The following is a 25786-nucleotide window of genomic DNA, read 5'->3' as shown; positions in this document are numbered from 1 at the left end:
ACAACCACCGCCGCCATATTGGTACCACCTTAACCAAACTGTCTTTACAGACTAATTTTGACCTTGGAAATCCATTTCCGGTGTCAAATTGACTGTAGGTAGTGCCATTTTTGCTGTGACCTTCAAATGTTTGCATTTTTGACAGTTTTAAGGGCGTGGCTCACTTATCAGGGCCGTAATCAGCCTTTTGCACCCTCAGCCCGTTTTGAGGCATCAGCCTAAAGGGATTTCCCAGGTAAAAACCAATTTTAAAATTTCAAAATTTTTTTCCAAAAAATTGCTGTGGCCCTATTCAAAAAAATTTGAAAATTATAGTTTTTATTTTTTTACTGCTAAACGCAACATTTTACAGAAAAAGTGTGCGTATAGTAAAATTTGCGTTATATCGAGGTACATGTTGTGTAAAAATTTCACACTTCCAGCTCAAACCGTTTCGGAGATATAGGCAAAAAACTGCCAAAAAATTTTATTAACTTTGTAGCCCTCTAGCGGCCAAACGGCGAAACCTAGCCCCGCCCGCTCAACGTCATGTGATAGCCCCGTTTCTTAGCTATCTACGGTCATCTGACATGTTTATAAAGAATGTTTTAAATAAGCGAGTTATGGACGATTTTTTGGAACAGTGTATCGAAATTTTGCCCAAATTAGAGATTTTCCTGGGCTACTAACTGACCGCGGCCATATTGGATTTCAACCTGTCAAATATGACACTTTATGCGCTAAAAAATACTAAAAATTATTCTAATCATCTTCTTAACTCAACACCGTAAGTTTTCAGGGCCCTTTTTTGCTTCCAGTATACAGGGTGTGCATAAAAAGTATGGTGATTGACTGTTTTTGGTCACCGTGTACACAATTTTTAAGATAGAATTTTTTGCTTTACACCATTGAAAAGAGGAGCTCAAGACGGTTAATTTGAGTGGTTCATCCACTCAGAACTCCCAAAAATAACCGAGTTACAGGGTGTTCAAATTTCAAAGCACTATTTCACTAACATGAAAATTTGTTGCACCATACCAGTTTTTGTCAGATAACTCGAAAACAGTAAGAGTTACGAAAAATTTGCAAGAGAGCAAAAATGTTCCTAATCAGCTCCTTAATCCAGCACCGTAAGTTTGCAAAACCTCAATTGCTTCAAAATTACAGGGTGTGCACGAAAAGTATGGTGGAAACGGTTTTTGGGCTACCCTGTACGCAATTTTTCAAGTAGAATTTTTTGGTTAACACCACAGGAAAGAGGAGCTCAAGGCGGTTAATTTGAGTAGTTCAACCGCTCAGAACTCCAAAAAATAACCGAGTTACAGGGTGGTCAAATTTCAGATTCAAAAGTTTCACTAAAATCGATATTTCCGGATTTTACTTACTTGTAACTCCAGAACCGTTCACTGCCGCCCTTTTGATCTTATCCGTTGATACGTCAGTCCAAAAGATCAATTGCTTGTTGTAGTGATAGTCCAAAGATATTGCGTTATGTAGTCCTCTCAGGATAAGGGAGTATCTGCTGTTACTCAGCGACATCTAGGAATATAATATAAAGTACTAATAAATATTATATAATACAATATCAGTGATGTACAGGGTGTTCAATAATTAATTGGTAAAAGGAATACTGTGATTTTTCACACTTCTTCCATAACTAATTCGCTCGTTGACGATTATCCGGTTCGAAGGACCAAAACTAAAATCCCTGGTAAAACCTACTTGGAGTGAGACAATTACTGTTTTAAGCACATTTTTGGAATCCTCATTGAATTTCCTATACAATAACCTAGAAAAGCACTAGGAAATCAAGTACAGATAGAAAAAACAGGATCAAATGTACAAAACCGAGTTTTCGAGGAAAGAAATGAGGCAGCGGCAATTAATGCATGTTTTCTGAAAGGAACCGCCCTTCCTCGTGGGATAATGCGCAAAAAGTGAGACATCGCACTACTAGAAATCTCTGGACCGATAAGCATACTGTCACATGTCTACCAACTCTCTACGAGCCGGATTAGTAGATTGTTGACCATTATTCTGTTCGATGGACCATAACTGACTAAATCAAACAATCCAAGAAGAAGTTTCATACGCCCGGATAACTTTCATATTACAATACTTTCGATAGTTTCTTACCTGACGAATATCGATTCGGTTAGCAAACAGCAAAGTAGGCGAAGCACCAACAGCTTTGCACGTTCTCAAATCCGGCCTGAGAACGTAACCGGTCATGCAGCCGCACTTGAAACTACCCACTGTATTATTGCAAGTTTGCGAACACACCGGATCCGTAGCGTACATACACTCGTCAATATCGTTACAACTGCAACAGGAAATGCAGCAGTACAATCATCGCTTATCACCCCCGTGTATACTCACGTGAATCCATCCTTGTCCAACTGATAGCCGTTCTGGCAGGCGCACCCCAATTTCGAGCCGAAATAAGTGACGCAGCGCTGCTCGCACTTGGTGCCCGGCTCGCAGTCGCGTTTTACCGGACAGTTTTTCTCGTCGTCGCCGTTCGGACAGTCCAGCTGTCCGTCGCATCGGTACTTGGTGCGAAGACAGGATATCGTTTTGGTGCCGTTCGCGCCGGTACAAGGAAAATTGGCGTCGTCGCACACAATTTCGCAATTGTCCTCGTCCTCCCCTTTGGGACAGTCGAACACTCCGTCGCACCTCCACGTGTCCTGAAATGGGACACGTTTTACTAGTCGTTTGGTGTGCAACATGCTCACAAACAGAACAACGAGCGACAAAGACGGAAACTGTTTGTCGCGTCATCGTCGCTTTCATACTCGACGCTTCGCTTAAGCAAGCGCTTGCTTTTAATGCCGAAAAAAGTCATAGGGCTTGTCGCTTTCATATGCGACGCTTTGCTTAAGCCAACGCTTACTTTTAATGCCGAAAACTGTAACAGCGCTTGTCGCGTCCTCGTCGCTTTTGTATGCGACGCTTTGCTTAAGCTAGCGCTCGTTTTTAATGCCGAAAACTGTAATAGCATCGGTCGCGTCGTCGTCGCTTTCGTATCCGATGCTTTGCTTAAGCCAGCGCTTGCTTTTAATGCCGAAAACAGTAATAGGGCTTGTCGTGTCGTCGTCGCTTTTGTATGCGACGCTTCGCTTAAGCTAGCGCTAGTTTTTAATGCCGAAAACTGTAATAGCGCTTGCCGCTTTCATACGCGACGCATTGCTTAAACTAGCGCTAATTCTTAATGCCGAAAACTGTAATAGCATCTGTCGCGTCGTCGTCGCTTTTGTATGCGACGCTTCGCTTAAGATAGCGCAAGCTTTTAATACCGAAAACTGTAATAACGCTTGTCGCGACGTCGCTTTGATACGCGACGCTTCGCTTAAGCAAGCGCTAGTTTTTAATGCCGAAAACTGTAAAAGCGACTGTCGCGTCGTCGTCGCGTTCGTATGCGACGTTTCGCTTAAGCTAGCGCTAGTTTTTAATGCCGAAAACTGTAATAGCGCTTGCCGCTTTCATACGCGACGCATCGCTTAAGCTAGCGCTAGTTCTTAATACCGATAACTGTAATAGCACCTGTCCCGTTGTCGTCGCTTTCGTATGCGACGTTTCGCTTAAGCTAGCGCTAGTTTTTAATGCCGAAAACTGTAATAGCGCTTGCCGCTTTCATACGCGACGCATCGCTTAAGCTACCGCTAGTTCTTAATACCGATAACTCTAATAGCACCGGTCCCGTTGTCGTCGCTTTCGTATGCGACGCTTCGCTTAAGCTAGCGCTAGTTTTTAATGCCAAAAACTGTCATAGTGCTTGTTGCGTCGTCGCTTCCATATGCGACGCTTCGGTTAAGCAAGCGCTAGTTTTTAATGTCGAAAACAGTAACAGCGCTTGTCGCGTCGTCGCTTTCATACGCGACGCTTTGCTTAAGTTAGCGCTAGTTTTTAATGTCAAAAACAGTAACAGCGCTTGTTGCGTCGTCGCTTTCGTACGCGACGCTTCGCTTAATCTAGCGCAAGCTTTTAATACCGAAAACTGTTATAGCGCTTGTCGCGTCGTCGCTTTCATACGCGACGCTTTGCTTAAGTTAGCGCTAGTTTTTAATGTCAAAAACAGTAACAGCGCTTGTTGCGTCGTCGCTTTCGTACGCGACGCATCGCTTAATCTAGCGCAAGCTTTTAATACCGAAAACTGTTATAGCGCTTGTCGCGTAGTCATCGCTTTCGTATGCGACGCTTCGCTTAAGCTAGCGCTAGTTTTTAATGCCAAAAACTGTAATAGAGCTTGCCGCTTTCATACGCGACGCATTGCTTAAGCTAGCGCTAGTTATTAATGCCGAAAACTGTAATAGCATCTGTCGCGTCGCCGTCGCTTTCGTGCGCGACGCTTCGCTTAAGCAAGCGCTAGTTTTTAATACCGAAAACTGTAATAGCGCTTGTCGCGTCGCTTCGCTTAGGCTAGCGCTATCTATGAGGTTCCAATTTTCCCCCAATCTATGAGGTTTGATGGTAAATGCGGGGGCGACAGACGATAGAGATCGTAGAAGGAAAAGCTGTAGCTGAATTTGAGAACGAGGAGGCTGTAGCGGGATTAGGGCGATGGGTATATTGGTGAAGAGAAATAGGTTATGCTGAGGTCTGATACAGTGGTCAGGAGGAGGATCACCAAAGAAAATTATCAGGGTAACAGAGAGCTGTGCTGAATGTAAGAATCGTTTATAAGAGACCGTGTAGGAACTATTATAAGGAGAACATTTAAAACAATACTACAAGACAGACAGAGTTTGAATTGATTTGATCGGAAGAGAGGAATAACACGGCTTAGTAACTTCTAAGGAGGGGAAGGAAGATAATTTGGTCTTAGGACGTCAAGTTTTACCGGAAATTTACGTTGAAACTCACCAAAATGCATTGTCCTTTAGCGCAAGCGAACTCGTCGTGATTGCAATTGGTTTTGTTCAGGGCATAGTCGCAATTCGCCTCATCCTCCTCCTTGGAACAGTCTTTTTGGTTGTCGCAAACCCATCTTTTCGGTATGCATTCGCCATTTTGGCATCTGAAATAATTTAAAATCGAAACAATTCAGCGAAACAAACTGAGTGAACTTACTTGAATTCTCCTGTACCGCATTCGCCAAAGTTTCTGCGACAATTGCTCTCGTCACTCCAGTCGTCACAATCATCGTCACCGTCACAAGTGAAGTCGATTTTGATGCATTTTTGGTTCTCGCACTCGAATTCGTTTTCGCTACAGTGCGCTGGAATCACATCTGTAAAAGAATTTCTGTTTAGCTGATTTTGAAGGAAAAATTTCAAAATAACCGTCATTTTAGCGCTCCCTTGCGGATTAATTGTGAAAGTGGTTACACTGTCAGAAAGCTTACACTTTAATTTACCTCTACACTGATATTCATTTTCTTTGTAACTCTTTAAATAATGGAGTTATTGGACGTTAAAGAGAAGTGTGCTATTGTAAAAGAAAATTTAAAATAATTTTTTTGTATTTTTTGTGACTTTAACGCCCTCTAGCGGCAAAACGGTCAAAGTTACAAAATGTTTTGACACATTTTTAGAAAGGCTGTAATCTGGACTGTCTTTTATGTTCAGTGTTATTTTGACAAAACTATTCGAATAACGGAGTTATTATGGGTCAAAGCAAAAAGTGTCAAAATCACTGTTTTGGTCTGACAGCCGTGAGTTTGACGCCCTCTAGCGGCCAAACGGTGATGGCTACAACATTGTTTCGTCGAATTTTTGGAAAGCCTGGAATCTGGACTATCTTTTACTTTCACTATCATTTTGACATAACTTTTCAAATAGCCGAGTTATTAACGGTTAAAGCAAAAAGTGTCAAAGTTACTGTTTTAATCTGAGAGACGTAACTTTGACGCCATCTAACGGCCATAGGGACAAACCAACGACCCCGTTTTTGACAGTTGTGACGTTTGATCTAATCTAGAAATATTGCAAGACGTCTAAACATGTTGCAGAATGACTAAAAATGTTGCAGGATGTCTAAAAAATGTTGCATAACGTCTAAAAATGTTGCACAATGTCAAAAAATGTTGGAGAAAGTCTAAAAATGTTGCAAAAGGTCTAAAAGCAAAAGAACTAGCAATGTTGAAATAGGCCTAGCAAATTTGCAAAAGGTATACAAAGTTTTCAAAAAGTCTAAAAACCTTCCAAAAACGTCTAGAAATGTTTAGAAACGTCTAAAAATGTTTCAGAATGTCTAAACATGTTGCAGAACATCAAAGAATGTTGCGGAAAGTTTAAAAATGTTGCAGACGGTCTAAAAATCTTGCAGAACATGTAAAAACGTTGCAGTACGACTAAAAATGTTGTAGAACGTTTAAAAATGTTGCAGGACGTCTAAAAATGTTTTAGAACGCATTAAAATGTTGCAGAACGTCTAAAAATGTTGCAGGACGCTAAAAAATGTTGCAGTACGTCTAAAACGTTGCATAACGTCTAAAAATGTTGCAGAACGTCTAAAAATGTTGCGAAAAGTATAAAAATGTTTCAGAAAGTCTAAAAATGTTGCAAAAGAACTAGCAATGTTGAAATAGGTCTAGGAAATTTGCAAAAGATCTACAGTTTTCAAAAAGTCTAAAAACCTTCCAAAAACGTCTAAAAATGTTTAGGAACGTCTAAAAATGTTGCAGAACATCTAAAAACGTTACAGATGATCTAAAAATGTTGCAGTACGACTAAAAATGTTGTAGAACGTTTAAAAATGTTGCAGTATGACTAAAAATGTTGTAGAACGTTTAAAAATTTTGCAGGACGTCTAAAAATGTTTTAGAACGCCTTAAAATGTTGCAGAACGTCTAAAAATCTTGCAGAACGTCTATAAATGTTGCAGGACGCTAAAAAATGTTGCAGTACGTCTAAAACGTTGCATAACGTCTAAAATTGTTGCGAAAAGTTTAAAAATGTTTCAGAACGTCTAAAAATGTTGGAGAAAGTCTAAAAATATTGCAAAAGGTCTAAAAATGTTGCAAAAGAACTAGCAATGTTGAAATAGGCCTAGAAAATTTGCAAAAGGTCTACAAAGTTTTCAAAAAGTCTAAAAACCTTCCAAAAACGTCTAAAAATGTTTAGGAACGTCTAAAAATGTTGCAGAATGTCTAAACATGTTGCAGAACATCTGAGAATGTTGCGGAAAGTTTAAAAATGTTGCAGACGGTCTAAAAATTTTTCAGAACATCTAAAAACGTTGCAGATGATCTAAAAATGTTGCAGTAAGACTAAAAATGTTGCAGGACGTCTAAAAATGTTTCAGTATGTCTTAAAATGTTTCAGAACGTCTAAAAATGTTGCAAAACGTCTAAAAATGTTGCAAAAGGTCTAAAAACTTTACAAACGATGTAGCAATGTTGAAATAGGCCTAGAAATTTTGCAAAAGGTCTACAAACATTTCGGAAAATCTAAAAACCTTCCCAAAACGTCTAGAAATGTTTAGGAACGTCTAAAAATGTTGCAGGATGTCTAAAAATGTTTCCAAACATCTAAAAACGTCGCAGAAGATCTAAAAATATTGCAGTACCATCTAAAAATGTTGCAAAACGTCTAAAAATGTTGCAAAAGGTCTAAAAACTTTACAAACAATCTAGCAATGTTGAAATAGGCCTAGAAGTTTTGAAAAAGGTCTGCAAACATTTCGGAAAATCTAAAAACCTTCCAAAAACTTCTAGAAATGTCTCGGAACATCTAAAAATGTTGCGGAAAGTTTAAGAATGTTGAATCAGGTCTAAACAGGTTGCAGAACGTCAACAAATGTTGCAGAACGTCTAAATATGTTGCAGAACATCTAAAAAATGTTGCAGGATGTCTGAAAATGTTGCCAAACATCTTAAAATCTTGCAGAACATCTAAAAACGTTGCAGAATATCTAAAAATGTTGCAGTATGATTAAAATTGTTGTAGAACGTCTAAAAATGTTGCAAAACGTCTAAAAATATTGCAGAACGTCTAAAAATGTTGCAAAACGTCTAAAAATGTTGCAAAAGGTCTACAAATGTTGCAAAACATCTAAAAATCTTGCGAACGTCTAAAAATGTTGTCAAACGTCTACAAATTTTGCAAAACGTCTAAAAATGTTGCAAAACGTCTAAAAATGTTGCGAACGTCTAAAAATGTTGTAGAACGTCTAAAAATGTTGCAAAACGTCTAAAAATGTTGCAGTACTACTAAAACTGTTGCAGAACGTCCAAAAATGATTCAAAACCTCTAAAAATGTTGCAAAAGGTCTAAAAATGTTGCAAAACATCTAAAAAATTTGCATAGGTCTAAAAATTTTGCAAAAGGTCTAAAAATGATTCAAAACCTCTAAAAATGTTGCAAAACGTCCGTTGCAAAAAAAAAAAAATTGCGATGTTGTCATTATATGGTCCAACGAGCCATAAACGTTAGACTGGCGCAGTAAAACGTATACTAACCGCATTGTCGCTCGTCCGATCCGTCGATACAATCCAAATGACGGTCGCACTTCCAATTAATGGCGATACAGCTGCCATCTTGACATTCAAACTCGTTGGCGGTGCATCTGCAACGAAAATCAACGATTTACCTTTTTTTGGAAACCGATCGGAACCGACGAGATCATAATTACTTGGCATTGGTGCAATTCACTTCGTCCGACGAGTCTCTGCAGTCGTTGTCGTTGTCGCAAATCCACGTTTTTGGGATGCAAAGTCCGTTCTCGCATTGGAATTGATCGGCGGTGCAGTTTCGTTGAACGCCTGCGCGAAAAATTCAAATTTTACGTCTGTGTCAGCTGTCAGAAAAGTGGCGGGAACTGTCAACTGTCAGCTGTATAAGGAACAGAAAGACAAGTGACGTCTGTCAGCTGTCAGTAAAGTGACAGGAAGACAAGCGATAGGTCTGTCAGCTGTCAGCTGTATAAGGAACAGGAAGACAAGTGACGTCTGTCAACGGTCAGTAAAGTGACAGGAAGCGATATATCTGTCAACTGTCAACTGTAAATAACTTGGAAATTTTGCTAATTTGGTTCAAAATGTGTTGGCAATGTTGCCAAACTGGAAAATTGTTCCAATTTGGAACAAAATACGTTGACAATGTTGCCAAACTGAAAAATGTTGTTAATTTGGTTCAAAATGGGTTGGAAATGTTGCCAAACTGAAAAATTCTTCCAATTTGGAACAAAATGCGTTCGCAATGTTGCCAAACTGACAAATTCTACTAGTTTGGTTCAAAACGTGTTGGCGACGTTGCCAAACTGAAAAATTATTCCAATTTGAAACAAAATGCGTTTGCAATGTTGCCAAACTGATCAATTCTACTAGTTTGGTTGGAAATGTGTTGACAATGTTGCCAAACTGAAAAATTCCTCCAATTTGGATCAAAATGCGTTCGCAATGTTGCCAAACTGAAAAATTCTACTAATTTGGTTAGAAATGTGTTGACAATGTTGCCAAACCGAAAAATGTTGCTAGGTTGGTTCAAAATGTGTTGGCAATGTTGCCAAACTGGAAAATTGTTCCAATTTGGAACAAAATACGTTGACAATGTTGCCAAACTGAAAAATGTTGTTAATTTGGTTCAAAATGGGTTGGAAATGTTGCCAAACTGAAAAATTCTACTAGTTTGGTTCAAAACGTGTTGGCGACGTTGCCAAACTGAAAAATTATTCCAATTTGAAACAAAATGCGTTTGCAATGTTGCCAAACTGATCAATTCTACTAGTTTGGTTGGAAATGTGTTGACAATGTTGCCAAACTGAAAAATTCCTCCAATTTGGATCAAAATGCGTTCGCAATGTTGCCAAACTGAAAAATTCTACTAATTTGGTTAGAAATGTGTTGACAATGTTGCCAAACCGAAAAATGTTGCTAGGTTGGTTCAAAATGTGTTGGCAATGTTGCCAAACTGAAAAATTCTTCCAATTTGAAACAAAATGCGTTTGCAATGTTGCCAAACTGATCAATTCTACTAGTTTGGTTGGAAATGTGTTGACAATGTTGCCAAACTGAAAAATTATTCCAATTTGAAACAAAATGCGTTTGCAATGTTGCCAAACTGATCAATTCTACTAGTTTGGTTGGAAATGTGTTGACAATGTTGCCAAACTGAAAAACTCCTCCAATTTGGATCAAAATGCGTTCGCAATGTTGCCAAACTGAAAAATTCTACTAGTTTGGTTAGAAATGTGTTGACAATGTTGCCAAACCGAAAAATGTTGCTAGGTTGGTTCAAAATGTGTTGGCAATGTTGCCAAACTGAAAAATTCTTCCAATTTGAAACAAAATACGTTGACAATGTTGCCAAACTGAAAAATGTTGCTAATTTGGAACAAAATGGGTTAGCAATGTTGCCAAACTGACAAATTCTTCCAATTTGGAACAAAATGCGTTCGCAATGTTGCCAAATCAAGAAATGTCATCAATTTGATGAAAAATTTGTTCGCAATGATGCCAAACTGACAAATTCCCCTAATTTAGTTAAAAATAGATTGACAATGTTGCCAAATTGAAAAATTCAACAAATTCGGTTCAAAATGTTTCCAAACTGAAAAAATATTCCAATTTGGTTCAAAATGTGTTGGCAATGTTGCCAAACTGACAAATTCTACCAATTTTATTTAGAAAATTCCGTAAGCTATCCCCCACCAGAAATATCTTCAAATTTGCATATCGAACAAACATCTGGCAACATTCAGGTCTGTCATTAATACGGTTTTGAGTGACACAAAGACAAGTGACTGACGTCTGTCAAACTGTCAATTGGGTGCTTTACGCAAAGCGACAGGAAGAAGACAAGTAAAGTCTGTCAACTGTCAGTTGGATGCGTTACGCAGAGTGACACGACAAGACAAGTGAAGTCTGTCAACTGTCAGTTGGATGCGTTACGCAAAGGGATGACAAGGCGACAAGTGACGTCTGTCAAACTGTCAGCTGTCAAACCAAATTAGAGAGTTACCGCAGAGCGTTTCGTCGGAATAGTCTTCGCAATCGTTGTCGCCATCGCAGAGCCATTCCCTGGAAATGCACTTGCCCGTTTTGGGGCAAAGCGTGAAATTCTTGGATTCGTCGCATTGCGGTTCGTGTATTGCGGTTTTCTCGCTTTGACAGTGTTCCTCGTCCTCGCCGTTATTGCAGTGCGATCGTCCGTCGCATCTGCAAAAAAAGTGTTTTTTTCTCACTATTTTCGGGTGGTGAATTAGTGTTTTCTAAGTGCCAGGCGAGAAGAGGAGTGAGGAGGACAGTCAGCGACAAAATCGCTTGTAAAACCCACTTGGAGTGGGAAAGTGACTGTTTTAATAGTGTTTTAGTAGTGCACATTTTTGGAATCCTCATCAAATTTCCTATCCAATAACCTATTAAACCCTACAAAACTTGGTACAGTCAGGGAGAAAAGCAGTGTCAAAGTTTAATCTGACAGAAACACAGTTTGAAAGGAGAGTCAAGGACAAAATCACCTGTCAAACCCACCTGGAGTGAGAAAATGACTGTTTTAAGCACATTTTTGAAATCCTCATTAAATTTCCTATCCAATAACCCAAAAAACACTACAAAAAGTGGTACAGTCAGGGAGAAAAGCGGTGTCAAAGTCTAATCTGTCAGAACCACAGTTTGAAAAGAAAAGTCAAGGACAAAATAGACTGTAAAACCCACTTGCAGTCAGAAAATGCCTTTTTTAAGCACATTTTTGGAATTCTCATCAAATTTCCTATCCAATCACTTAAAAAACGCTACAAAACATGCTACAGTTAAGGACAAAAGCGGTGTCAAAGTTTAATCTGTCAGAAACACAGTTTGAAAGGACAGTCAGGGACAAAATCACCTGTAAAACCCACTTGGAGTGGGAAAATGACTATTTTAAGCACATTTTTGGAATCCTCATTAAATTTACTATCCAATAACCCAAAAAAAAACTACAAAACATGATACAGTCAGGGACAAAAGCGGTGTCAAAGTTTAATCTGTCAGAAACACAGTTTGTAAGGACAGTCAAGGACAAAATCAACTGTAAACCCTTTTGGAGTGAAAAAATGACTGTTTTAAGCACATTTTTGGAATCCTTATCAAATTTCCTATTCAATAACCTAAAAAACACTACAAAATTTGCTACAGTCAGAGAGAAAAGCGGTGTCAAAGTCTAATCTGTCAGAAACACAGTTTGAAAGGACAGTCAGGGACAAAATCACCTGTAAAACCCACTTGGAGTGAGAAAATTACATTTTCAAGCACATTTTTGGAATCCTCATTAAATTTTCTATCCAATAACCCAAAAAACACTACAAAACGTGGTACAGTCAGGGAGAAAAGCGGTGTCAAAGTTTAATCTGACAGAAACACAGTTTGAAAGGAGAGTCAAGGACAAAATCACCTGTCAAACCCACCTGGAGTGAGAAAATGACTGTTTTAAGCACATTTTTGAAATCCTCATTAAATTTCCTATCCAATAACCCAAAAAACACTACAAAAAGTGGTACAGTCAGGGAGAAAAGCGGTGTCAAAGTCTAATCTGTCAGAACCACAGTTTGAAAAGAAAAGTCAAGGACAAAATAGACTGTAAAACCCACTTGCAGTCAGAAAATGCCTTTTTTAAGCACATTTTTGGAATTCTCATCAAATTTCCTATCCAATCACTTAAAAAACGCTACAAAACATGCTACAGTTAAGGACAAAAGCGGTGTCAAAGTTTAATCTGTCAGAAACACAGTTTGAAAGGACAGTCAAGGACAAAATCACCTGTAAAACCCACTTGGAGTGGGAAAATGACTATTTTAAGCACATTTTTGGAATCCTCATTAAATTTACTATCCAATAACCCAAAAAAAAACTACAAAACATGATACAGTCAGGGACAAAAGCGGTGTCAAAGTTTAATCTGTCAGAAACACAGTTTGTAAGGACAGTCAAGGACAAAATCAACTGTAAACCCTTTTGGAGTGAAAAAATGACTGTTTTAAGCACATTTTTGGAATCCTTATCAAATTTCCTATTCAATAACCTAAAAAACACTACAAAATTTGCTACAGTCAGAGAGAAAAGCGGTGTCAAAGTCTAATCTGTCAGAAACACAGTTTGAAAGGACAGTCAGGGACAAAATCACCTGTAAAACCCACTTGGAGTGAGAAAATTACATTTTCAAGCACATTTTTGGAATCCTCATTAAATTTTCTATCCAATAACCCAAAAAACACTACAAAACGTGGTACAGTCAGTGAGAAAAGCGGTGTCAAATCTCAATCTGCCAGAAACACGGTTTGAAAGGACAGTCAGGGACAAAATCACCTGTAAAACCCACTTGGAGTGGGAAAATGACTATTTTAAGCACATTTTTGGAATCCTCATTAAATTTACTATCCAATAACCCAAAAAAAAACTACAAAACATGATACAGTCAGGGACAAAAGCGGTGTCAAAGTTTAATCTGTCAGAAACACAGTTTGAAAGGGCAGTCAAGGACAAAAGCACCTATAAAACCCACTTGGAGTAAGAAAATTACTGTTTCAAGCACATTTTTGGGATCCTCATTAAATTTCCTATGCAATAACCCAAAAAAAACACTACCAAATTTGGTACAGTCAGAGAGAAAAGCGGTGTCAAAGTCTAATCTGTCAGAAACACAGTTTGAAAAGAAAAGTCAAGGACAAAATCACCTGTAAAACCCACTTGGAGTGGGAAAATGACTGTTTTAAGCACATTTTTGGAATCCTCATTAAATTTCCTATCCAATAACCCAAAAAAACACTACAAAACATGCTACAGTCAGGGACAAAATCACCTATAAAACCCACTTGGAGTGAGAAAGTGGCTGTTTTAAGCACATTTTTGGAATCCTCATTAAATTTCCCATCTGATGACGTAAAAAAGCACCACAAAATCAGGTACAGTCAGGGAGAAAAGTGGTTTTGACACACAAAGTGGTATGAAGAAGATGAAGTCACAAAACTGTCATATTTCTGTGAATTTTGCTTGTTATGACTGTACACAACTGTATTGTGGTCTTACCTGAGCTCTTTGGCAATACAAGTACAGTTACTCTGGCACAAGTACATTCCGCTATGACAGCCGTACGTGACTGTACAAGGATTGATCTGTCCTTCTTCCATGTCCGGATCCATTGGAACGTCATAGCCTCCTCCTATAACAGAATCAAAAATTTAGAAAAAAACACTAAACTATACAGTATGGCAACCTCTAGAGCTTTTCGGAATCATCTAGAACCTTTCAGAACTGTTTAGAACCTTCTAGGGCTTTTTAAAACCATCTAGAACCTTCTAGAAGCTGCTGAAACAGTATGGCAACTTCTAGAGCTTTTCAGAATCATCTAGAACCTTTCAGAACTGTTTAGAACCTTCTAGGGCTTTCTAAAACCATCTAGAACCTTCTAGAAGCTGCTGAAACAGTATGGCAACTTCTAGAGCTTTTCAGAATCATCTAGAACCTTTCAGAACTGTTTAGAACCTTCTAGGGCTTTCTAAAACCATCTAGAACCTTCTAGAAGCTGCTGAAACAGTATGGCAACCTCTAGAGCTTTTCAGAATCATCTAGAACCTTTTAGAACTGTTTAGAACCTTCTAGGGCTTCCTAAAACCATCCAGAACCTTCTCGAACATTTTAGAACGCTCTACAACCTTCTAGAAGCTGCTGAAACAGTATGGAACCCTCTAAAACTTTTCAGAATCATCTAGAACTTTTCAGAACTGTTTAGAACCTTCTAGGACTTTCTAAAACCATCTAGAACCTTCTCGAACATTTTAGAATGCTCTACAGCCTTCTAGAAGCTGCTGAAACTGTATAGAACCTTTTAAAGCTTTTCAGAACCATCTAGAACATTTCAAAACTGTTTAGAACCTTCTAGGACTTTCTAAAACCATCTAGAACCTTCTCGAACATTTTAGAATGCTCTACAGCCTTCTAGAAGCTGCTGAAACTGTATAGAACCTTTTAAAGCTGTTCAGAACCATCTAGAACTTTTCAAAACTGTTTAGCACCTTCTAGGACTTTCTAAAACCATCTAGAACCTTCTCGAACATTTTAGAACGCTCTACAACCTTCTAGAAGCTGCTGAAACAGTATGGAACCCTCTAAAACTTTTCAGAATCATCTAGAACTTTTCAAAACTGTTTAGAACCTTCTAGGACTTTCTAAAACCATCTAGAACCTTCTCGAACATTTTAGAACGCTCTACAACCTTCTAGAAGCTGCTGAAACAGTATGAAACCCTCTAAAACTTTTCAGAATCATCTAGAACTTTTCAGAACTCTTTAGAACCTTCTAGGACTTTCTAAAACCATCTAGAACCTTCTCGAACATTTTAGAATGCTCTACAACCTTCTAGAAGCTGCTGAAACTGTATAGAACCTTTTAAAGCTTTTCAGAACCATCTAGAACTTTTCAAAACTGTTTAGAACCTTCTAGGACTTTCTAAAACCATCTAGAACCTTCTCGAACATTTTAGAACGCTCTACAACCTTCTAGAAGCTGCTGAAACAGTATGGAACCCTTTAAAGCTTTTCAGAATCTTCTAGAACTTTTAAAAACTGTTTAGAACCTTCTAGGACTTTCTAAAACCATCTAGAACCTTCTCGAACATTTTAGAATGCTCTACAACCTTCTAGAAGCTGCTGAAACAGTATGGAACCCTTTAAAGCTTTTCAGAATCTTCTAGAACTTTTAAAAACTGTTTATAACCTTCTAGGGCTTCCTAAAACCATCTAAAAACTTCTCAAACGGTTTAGAACGGTCTAGAACCTTCTAGAAGCTGCTGAAACAGTATGGAACCCTTTAAAGCTTTTCAGAATCTTCTAGAACTTTTAAAAACTGTTTAGAACCTTCTAGGACTTTCTAAAACCATCTAGAACCTTCTCGAACATTTTAGAACGCTCTACAACCTTCTAGAAGCTGCTGAAACAGTATGGAACCCTCTAAAACTTTTCAGAATCATCTAGAACTTTTCAGAACTGTTTAGAACCTTCTAGGACTTTCTAAAACCATCTAGAACCTTCTCGAACATTTTAGAATGCTCTACAACCTTCTAGAAGCTGCTGAAACTGTATAGAACCTTTTAAAGCTTTTCAGAACCATCTAGAACTTTTCAAAACTGTTTAGAACCTTCTAGGACTTTCTAAAACCATCTAGAACCTTCTCGAACATTTTAGAACGCTCTAGAACCTTCTAGAAGCTGCTTAAACAGTGTAGCAACTTCTAAAGCTTTTCAGAATCATCTAGAACATTTCAGAACTGTTTAGAACCTTCTAGGACTTTCTAAAACCATCTAGAACCTTCTCGAACGTTTTAGAACGGTCTAGAACCTTCTAGAAGCTGCTGAAACAGTATGGAACCCTTTAAAGCTTTTCAGAATCTTCTAGAACTTTTAAAAACTGTTTAGAACCTTCTAGGATTTTCTAAAACCATCTAGAACCTTCTCGAACATTTTAGAACGGTCTAGAACCTTCTAGAAGCTGCTGAAACAGTATGGAACCCTTTAAAGCTTTTCAGAATCTTCTAGAACTTTTAAAAACTGTTTAGAACCTTCTAGGATTTTCTAAAACCATCTAGAACCTTCTCGAACATTTTAGAATGCTCTACAACCTTCTAGAAGCTGCTGAAACAGTATGGAACCCTTTAAAGCTTTTCAGAATCATCTAGAACTTTTCAAAACTGTTTAGAACCTTCTAGGATTTTCTAAAACCATCTAGAACCTTCTCTAACATTTTAGAACGCTCTACAACCTTCTAGAAGCTGTTAAAACACTATGGAACCCTTTAAAGCTTTTCAGAATTTTCTAGAACATTTCAGAACTCTTTAGAACCTTCTAGGGCTTTCTAAAACCATCTAGAACTTTCTCAAACGTTTTAGAACGGTCTAGAACCTTCTAGAAGCTGCTTAAACAGTGTAGCAACTTCTAAAGCTTTTCAGAATCATCTAGAACATTTCAGAACTGTTTAGAACCTTCTAGGACTTTCTAAAACCATCTAGAACCTTCTCGAACATTTTAGAACGCTCTACAACCTTCTAGAAGCTGCTGAAACAGTATGGAACCCTTTAAAGCTTTTCAGAATCTTCTAGAACTTTTAAAAACTGTTTAGAACCTTCTAGGATTTTCTAAAACCATCTAGAACCTTCTCGAACATTTTAGAACGCTCTACAACCCTCTAGAAGCTGCTGAAACAGTATGGAACCCTTTAAAGCTTTTCAGAATCATCTAGAACCTTTAAAAACTGTTTAGAACCTTCTAGGATTTTCTAAAACCATCTAGAACCTTCTCGAACATTTTAGAACGCTCTACAACCTTCTAGAAGCTGCTGAAACAGTATGGAACCCTTTAAAGCTTTTCGGAATCATCTATAACTTTTAAAAACTGTTTAGAACCTTCTAGGGCTTTCTAAAACCATCTAGAACCTTCTCAAACGTTTTAGAACGGTCTAGAACCTTCTAGAAGCTGCTGAAACAGTATGGAACCCTTTAAAGCTTTTCAGAATCATCTAGAACTTTTCAGAACTGTTTAGAACCTTCTAGGACTTTATAAAACCATCTAGAACCTTCTCGAACATTTTAGAATGCTCTACAGCCTTCTAGAAGCTGCTGAAACTGTATAGAACCTTTTAAAGCTTTTCAGAACCATCTAGAACTTTTCAAAACTGTTTAGAACCTTCTAGGACTTTCTAAAACCATTTAGAACCTTCTCGAACATTTTAGAACGCTCTACAACCTTCTAGAAGCTGCTGAAACAGTATGGAACCCTCTAAAACTTTTCAGAATCATCTAGAACTTTTCAGAATCATCTAGAACTTTTCAGAACTGTTTAGAACCTTCTAGGACTTTCTAAAACCATCTAGAACCTTCTCGAACATTTTAGAACGCTCTACAACCTTCTAGAAGCTGCTGAAACAGTATGAAACCCTCTAAATCTTTTCAGAATCATCTAGAACCTTTCAGAACTGTTTAGAACCTTCTAGAGCTTCTTAAAACCATCTAGAACGTTCTCAAACGTTTTAGAATGCTCTACAACCTTCTAGAAGCTGCTGAAACAGTATGGAACCCTTTAAAGCTTTTCAGAATCTTCTAGAACTTTTAAAAACTGTTTATAACCTTCTAGGGCTTCCTAAAACCATCTGAAAACTTCTCAAACGGTTTAGAAAGGTCTAGAACCTTCTAGAAGCTGCTGAAACAGTATGGAACCCTTTAAAGCTTTTCAGAATCTTCTAGAACTTTTAAAAACTGTTGAGAACCTTCTAGGATTTTCTAAAACCATCTAGAACCTTCTCGAACATTTTAGAACGCTCTACAACCTTCTAGAAGCTGCTGAAACAGTATGGAACCCTTTAAAGCTTCTCAGAATCATCTAGAACCTTTCAGAACTGTTTAGAACCTTCTAGGACTTTCTAAAACCATCTAGAACCTTCTCAAACGTTTTAGAACGGTCTAGAACCTTCTAGAAGCTGCTGAAACAGTATGGAACCCTTTAAAGCTTTTCAGAATCATCTAGAACTTTTCAAAACTGTTTAGAACCTTCTAGGATTTTCTAAAACCATCTAGAACCTTCTCTAACATTTTAGAACGCTCTACAACCTTCTAGAAGCTGTTAAAACACTATGGAACCCTTTAAAGCTTTTCAGAATCTTCTAGAACATTTCAGAACTCTTTAGAACCTTCTAGGGCTTTCTAAAACCATCTAGAACTTTCTCAAACGTTTTAGAACGGTCTAGAACCTTCTAGAAGCTGCTGAAACAGTATGGAACCCTTTAAAGCTTTTCAGAATCTTCTAGAACCTTTAAAAACTGTTTAGAACCTTCTAGGATTTTCTAAAACCATCTAGAACCTTCTCGAACATTTTAGAACGCTCTACAACCGTCTAGAAGCTGCTGAAACAGTATGGAACCCTTTAAAGCTTTTCAGAATCATCTATAACTTTTAAAAACTGTTTAGAACCTTCTAGGGCTTTCTAAAACCATCTAGAACCTTCTCAAACGTTTTAGAACGGTCTAGAACCTTCTAGAAGCTGCTGAAACAGTATGGAACCCTTTAAAGCTTTTCAGAATCATCTAGAACTTTTCAAAACTGTTTAGAACCTTCTAGGACTTTCTAAAACCATCTAGAACCTTCTCGAACGTTTTAGAACGCTCTACAACCTTCTAGAAGCTGCTGAAACAGTATGGAAGCATCTAAAACTTTTCAGACTCATCTAGAACTTTTCAAAACTGTTTAGAACCTTCTAGGACTTTCTAAAACCATCTAGAACCTTCTCGAACATTTTAGAACGCTCTACAACCTTCTAGAAGCTGCTGAAACAGTATGGAAGCCTCCAAAACTTTTCAGAATCATCTAGAACTTTTCAGAACTGTTTAGAACCTTCTAGGACTTTCTAAAACCATCTAGAACCTTCTCGAACATTTTAGAATGCTCTACAACCTTCTAGAAGCTGCTGAAACAGTATGGAACCCTTTAAAGCTTTTCAGAATCTTCTATAACTTTTAAAAACTGTTTAGAACCTTCTAGGATTTTCTAAAACCATCTAGAACCTTCTCGAACATTTTAGAATGCTCTACAGCCTTCTAGAAGCTGCTGAAACTGTATAGAACCTTTTAAAGCTTTTCAGACTCATCTAGAACTTTTCAAAACTGTTTAGAACCTTCTAGGACTTTCTAAAACCATCTAGAACCTTCTCGAACATTTTAGAACGCTCTACAACCTTCTAGAAGCTGCTGAAACAGTATGGAACCCTCCAAAACTTTTCAGAATCATCTAGAACTTTTCAGAACTGTTTAGAACCTTCTAGGACTTTCTAAAACCATCTAGAACCCTCTCGAACATTTTAGAATGCTCTACAACCTTCTAGAAGCTGCTGAAACAGTATGGAACCCTTTAAAGCTTTTCAGAATCTTCTATAACTTTTAAAAACTGTTTAGAACCTTCTAGGATTTTCTAAAACCATCTAGAACCTTCTCGAACATTTTAGAACGCTCTACAACCTTCTAGAAGCTGCTGAAACAGTATGGAACCCTTTAAAGCTTTTCAGAATCTTCTAGAACCTTTAAAAACTGTTTAGAACCTTCTAGGATTTTCTAAAACCATCTAGAACCTTCTCGAACATTTTAGAACGCTCTACAACCTTCTAGAAGCTGCTGAAACAGTATGGAACCCTTTAAAGCTTTTCAGAATCTTCTAGAACTTTTAAAAACTGTTTAGAACCTTCTGGGACTTTCTAAAACCATCTAGAACCTTCTCAAATATTTTAGAACGCTTTACAGCTTTCTGGAAGCTGCTGAAACAGTATGGAACCCTTTAAAGCTTCTCAGAATCATCTAGAACCTTTCAGAACTGTTTAGAACCTTCTAGGACTTCCTAAAACCATCTCGAACATTTTAGAACGCTCTACAACCTTCTAGAAGCTGCTGAAACAGTATGGAACCCTCTAAAGCTTTTCAGAATCATCTAGAACTTTTCAGAACTGTTTAGAACCTTCTAGGATTTTCTAAAACCATCTAGAACCTTCTCGAACATTTTAGAACGCTCTACAACCTTCTAGAAGCTGCTGAAACAGTATGAAACCCTCTAAATCTTTTCAGAATCATCTAGAACCTTTCAGAACTGTTTAGAACCTTCTAGAGCTTCTTAAAACCATCTAGAACGTTCTCAAACGTTTTAGAATGCTCTACAACCTTCTAGAAGCTGCTGAAACAGTATGGAACCCTTTAAAGCTTTTCAGAATCTTCTAGAACTTTTAAAAACTTTTTATAACCTTCTAGGGCTTCCTAAAACCATCTAAAAACTTCTCAAACGGTTTAGAACGGTCTAGAACCTTCTAGAAGCTGCTGAAACAGTATGGAACCCTTTAAAGCTTTTCAGAATCATCTAGAACTTTTCAAAACTGTTTAGAACCTTCTAGGACTTTCTAAAACCATCTAGAACCTTCTCGAACGTTTTAGAACGCTCTACAACCTTCTAGAAGCTGCTGAAACAGTATGGAAGCATCTAAAACTTTTCAGACTCATCTAGAACTTTTCAAAACTGTTTAGAACCTTCTAGGACTTTCTAAAACCATCTAGAACCTTCTCGAACATTTTAGAACGCTCTACAACCTTCTAGAAGCTGCTGAAACAGTATGGAAGCCTCCAAAACTTTTCAGAATCATCTAGAACTTTTCAGAACTGTTTAGAACCTTCTAGGACTTTCTAAAACCATCTAGAACCTTCTCGAACATTTTAGAATGCTCTACAACCTTCTAGAAGCTGCTGAAACAGTATGGAACCCTTTAAAGCTTTTCAGAATCTTCTATAACTTTTAAAAACTGTTTAGAACCTTCTAGGATTTTCTAAAACCATCTAGAACCTTCTCGAACATTTTAGAATGCTCTACAGCCTTCTAGAAGCTGCTGAAACTGTATAGAACCTTTTAAAGCTTTTCAGACTCATCTAGAACTTTTCAAAACTGTTTAGAACCTTCTAGGACTTTCTAAAACCATCTAGAACCTTCTCGAACATTTTAGAACGCTCTACAACCTTCTAGAAGCTGCTGAAACAGTATGGAACCCTCCAAAACTTTTCAGAATCATCTAGAACTTTTCAGAACTGTTTAGAACCTTCTAGGACTTTCTAAAACCATCTAGAACCCTCTCGAACATTTTAGAATGCTCTACAACCTTCTAGAAGCTGCTGAAACAGTATGGAACCCTTTAAAGCTTTTCAGAATCTTCTATAACTTTTAAAAACTGTTTAGAACCTTCTAGGATTTTCTAAAACCATCTAGAACCTTCTCGAACATTTTAGAACGCTCTACAACCTTCTAGAAGCTGCTGAAACAGTATGGAACCCTTTAAAGCTTTTCAGAATCTTCTAGAACCTTTAAAAACTGTTTAGAACCTTCTAGGATTTTCTAAAACCATCTAGAACCTTCTCGAACATTTTAGAACGCTCTACAACCTTCTAGAAGCTGCTGAAACAGTATGGAACCCTTTAAAGCTTTTCAGAATCTTCTAGAACTTTTAAAAACTGTTTAGAACCTTCTGGGACTTTCTAAAACCATCTAGAACCTTCTCAAATATTTTAGAACGCTTTACAGCTTTCTGGAAGCTGCTGAAACAGTATGGAACCCTTTAAAGCTTCTCAGAATCATCTAGAACCTTTCAGAACTGTTTAGAACCTTCTAGGACTTCCTAAAACCATCTCGAACATTTTAGAACGCTCTACAACCTTCTAGAAGCTGCTGAAACAGTATGGAACCCTCTAAAGCTTTTCAGAATCATCTAGAACTTTTCAGAACTGTTTAGAACCTTCTAGGATTTTCTAAAACCATCTAGAACCTTCTCGAACATTTTAGAACGCTCTACAACCTTCTAGAAGCTGCTGAAACAGTATGAAACCCTCTAAATCTTTTCAGAATCATCTAGAACCTTTCAGAACTGTTTAGAACCTTCTAGAGCTTCTTAAAACCATCTAGAACGTTCTCAAACGTTTTAGAATGCTCTACAACCTTCTAGAAGCTGCTGAAACAGTATGGAACCCTTTAAAGCTTTTCAGAATCTTCTAGAACTTTTAAAAACTTTTTATAACCTTCTAGGGCTTCCTAAAACCATCTAAAAACTTCTCAAACGGTTTAGAACGGTCTAGAACCTTCTAGAAGCTGCTGAAACAGTATGGAACCCTTTAAAGCTTTTCAGAATCTTCTAGAACTTTTAAAAACTGTTTAGAACCTTCTAGGATTTTCTAAAACCATCTAGAACCTTCTCGAACATTTTAGAACGCTCTACAACCTTCTAGAAGCTGCTGAAACAGTATGGAACCCTTTAAAGCTTCTCAGAATCATCTAGAACCTTTCAGAACTGTTTAGAACCTTCTAGGACTTTCTAAAACCATCTATAACCTTCTCGAACATTTTAGAACGCTCTACAACCTTCTAGAAGCTGCTGAAACAGTATGGAACCCTTTAAAGCTTTTCAGAACCATATAGAACTTTTCAAAACTGTTTAGAACCTTCTAGGACTTTCTAAAACCATCTAGAACCTTCTCTAACATTTTAGAACGCTCTACAACCTTCTAGAAGCTGCTGAAACAGTATGGAACCCTTTAAAGCTTCTCAGAATCTTCTAGAACTTTTAAAAACTGTTTAGAACCTTCTAGGACTTTCTAAAACCATCTAGAACCTTCTCGAACGTTTTAGAACGCTCTACAACCTTCTAGAAGCTGCTGAAACAGTATGGAAGCATCTAAAACTTTTCAGACTCATCTAGAACTTTTCAAAACTGTTTAGAACCTTCTAGGACTTTCTAAAACCATCTAGAACCTTCTCAAACGTTTTAGAACGGTCTAGAACCTTCTAGAAGCTACTGAAACAGTATGGAACCCTTTAAAGCTTCTCAAAATCTTCTATAACCTTTATAAACTGTTTAGAACCTTCTAGGATTTTCTAAAACCATCTAGAACCTTCTCGAACATTTTAGAACGGTCTAGAACCTTCTAGAAACTGCTAAAACAATTTAAAAAACAAGTCGAATATCTCGGAAACGGTTAGAGTTACGAAAATTTTGCAAAGGACCAAAAATGTTGAGAATGACTTTCTGCACTCAATGTACTAGGTTTACACCCACTCAGAACCCAAAAATGGCGGAGATACGGATTTTCAAAAATTTTAAAGCAAATTTCCCAAAAAAGTCGAATATCTCGAAAACGGTTAGAGTTACGGAAATTTTGCAAAGAACCAAAAATGTTCAGAACAGCTTTCTGAACCCAGCGGACTAGGTTTACACCCACTCAGAATCCAAAAATGGCAGAAATAAGCAATTCCAAAAATTTTGAAGCAAATTTCCAAAAAAGTCCAATATCTCGAAAACGGTAAGAGTTACGGAAATTTTGCAAAGGACCAAAAATATTCAAAACAACTTTCTGAACCCAGTGGACTAGGTTTACAACGACTCAGAGCCCAAAAATAGCAAAGAAAAGGCATTTCAAAAATTTTGATGCAAATTTCCCAAAAAAGTCGAATATCTCGAAAACGGTTAGAGTTACGGAAATTTTGCAAAGAACCAAAAATGTTCAGAACAGCTTTCTGAACCCAGCGGACTAGGTTTACACCCACTCAGAATCCAAAAATGGCAGAAATAAGCAATTCCAAAAATTTTGAAGCAAATTTCCAAAAAAGTCCAATATCTCGAAAACGGTAAGAGTTACGGAAATTTTGCAAAGGACCAAAAATATTCAAAACAACTTTCTGAACCCAGTGGACTAGGTTTACAACGACTCAGAGCCCAAAAATAGCAAAGAAAAGGCATTTCAAAAATTTTGATGCAAATTTCCCAAAAAAGTCGAATATCTCGAAAACGGTTAGAGTTACGGAAATTTTTGCAAAGGACCAAAAATATTCAAAACAACTTTCTGAAAATTTTGCAAAGAACCAAAAATATTGAGAATACGTTTCTGAACCCAGTGGACTAGGTTTACACCCACTCAGAATCCAAAAATAGCGGAGATAGAAATTTCAAAAAATTGTATGCAAATTTCCAAAAAAGTTGAATATCTCGAAAACGGTTAGAGTTACGGAAATTTTGCAAAGGACCAAAAATGTTCAGAACAGCTTTCTGAACCCAGCGGACTAGGTTTACACCCACTCAGAATCCAAAAATGGCAGAAATAAGCAATTCCAAAAATTTTGAAGCAAATTTCCAAAAAAGTCCAATATCTCGAAAACGGTAAGAGTTACGGAAATTTTGCAAAGGACCAAAAATATTCAAAACAACTTTCTGAACCCAGTGGACTAGGTTTACAACGACTCAGAGCCCAAAAATAGCAAAGAAAAGGCATTTCAAAAATTTTGATGCAAATTTCCCAAAAAAGTCGAATATCTCGAAAACGGTTAGAGTTACGGAAATTTTGCAAAGAACCAAAAATGTTCAGAACAGCTTTCTGAACCCAGCGGACTAGGTTTACACCCACTCAGAATCCAAAAATGGCAGAAATAAGCAATTCCAAAATTTTGAAGCAAATTTCCAAAAAAGTCCAATATCTCGAAAACGGTAAGAGTTACGGAAATTTTGCAAAGGACCAAAAATATTCAAAACAACTTTCTGAACCCAGTGGACTAGGTTTACAACGACTCAGAGCCCAAAAATAGCAAAGAAAAGGCATTTCAAAAATTTTGATGCAAATTTCCCAAAAAAGTCGAATATCTCGAAAACGGTTAGAGTTACGGAAATTTTTGCAAAGGACCAAAAATATTCAAAACAACTTTCTGAAAATTTTGCAAAGAACCAAAAATATTGAGAATACGTTTCTGAACCCAGTGGACTAGGTTTACACCCACTCAGAATCCAAAAATAGCGGAGATAGAAATTTCAAAAAATTGTATGCAAATTTCCAAAAAAGTTGAATATCTCGAAAACGGTTAGAGTTACGGAAATTTTGCAAAGGACCAAAAATGTTCAGAACAGCTTTCTGAACCCAGTGGACTATGTTTACACCCACTCATAACCCAAAAATGGCGGAGATAAGGATTTTCAAAAATTTTAATGCAAATTTCTGAAAAGACTCGAATATCTCGAAAACGGTTAGAGTTACGAAAATTTTGTAAAGGACCAAAAATTTTCAGAACAATTTTCTGAACCCAGTGGACTAGGTTTACACCCACTCAGAACCTAAAAATGACGGAGATAAGCAATTTCAAAAAATTTGAAGCAAATTTCCCAAAAAAGTCGAATATCTCGAAAACGGTTAGAGTTACGAAAATTTTGCAGAGGACCAAAAATATTCAGAACAGTTTTCTGATCCCAGTGGACTAAGTTTACGCCCACTCAGAACCAAAAAATGGCGGAGAAAAGGAATTTCAAAAATTGTAATGCAAATTTTCAAAAAAAGTGGAATATCTCGAAAACGGTTA

General features: G+C 37.4%; 1 protein-coding gene across 1 annotated transcript in view; it reads right to left on the bottom strand.

Annotated features, from left to right (window-relative positions):
- The window catches only part of Lrp4 (LDL receptor related protein 4), a 122661-nt gene that overhangs the window by 83803 nt on the left and 13072 nt on the right, over positions 1-25786 (bottom strand). The window contains exons 3-11 of the mRNA XM_081991285.1: positions 13925-14057; positions 10884-11080; positions 8557-8686; positions 8384-8490; positions 5053-5212; positions 4846-4999; positions 2359-2669; positions 2116-2302; positions 1365-1518 (exon numbers count right to left, since the gene is read on the bottom strand). Coding sequence (XP_081847411.1) covers positions 1365-1518; positions 2116-2302; positions 2359-2669; positions 4846-4999; positions 5053-5212; positions 8384-8490; positions 8557-8686; positions 10884-11080; positions 13925-14057 — 1533 coding nt within the window. The remainder of the gene's footprint in view (positions 1-1364; positions 1519-2115; positions 2303-2358; positions 2670-4845; positions 5000-5052; positions 5213-8383; positions 8491-8556; positions 8687-10883; positions 11081-13924; positions 14058-25786) is intronic.

The sequence above is a fragment of the Ips typographus genome, linkage group LG12 (genome assembly GCF_016097725.1).
Source record: "Ips typographus isolate SLU linkage group LG12, UJ_Ityp_2.0, whole genome shotgun sequence".
Classification (NCBI taxonomy): Eukaryota; Metazoa; Arthropoda; class Insecta; order Coleoptera; family Curculionidae; genus Ips; species Ips typographus.
This window is presented reverse-complemented; position numbering and strand designations above follow the sequence as displayed.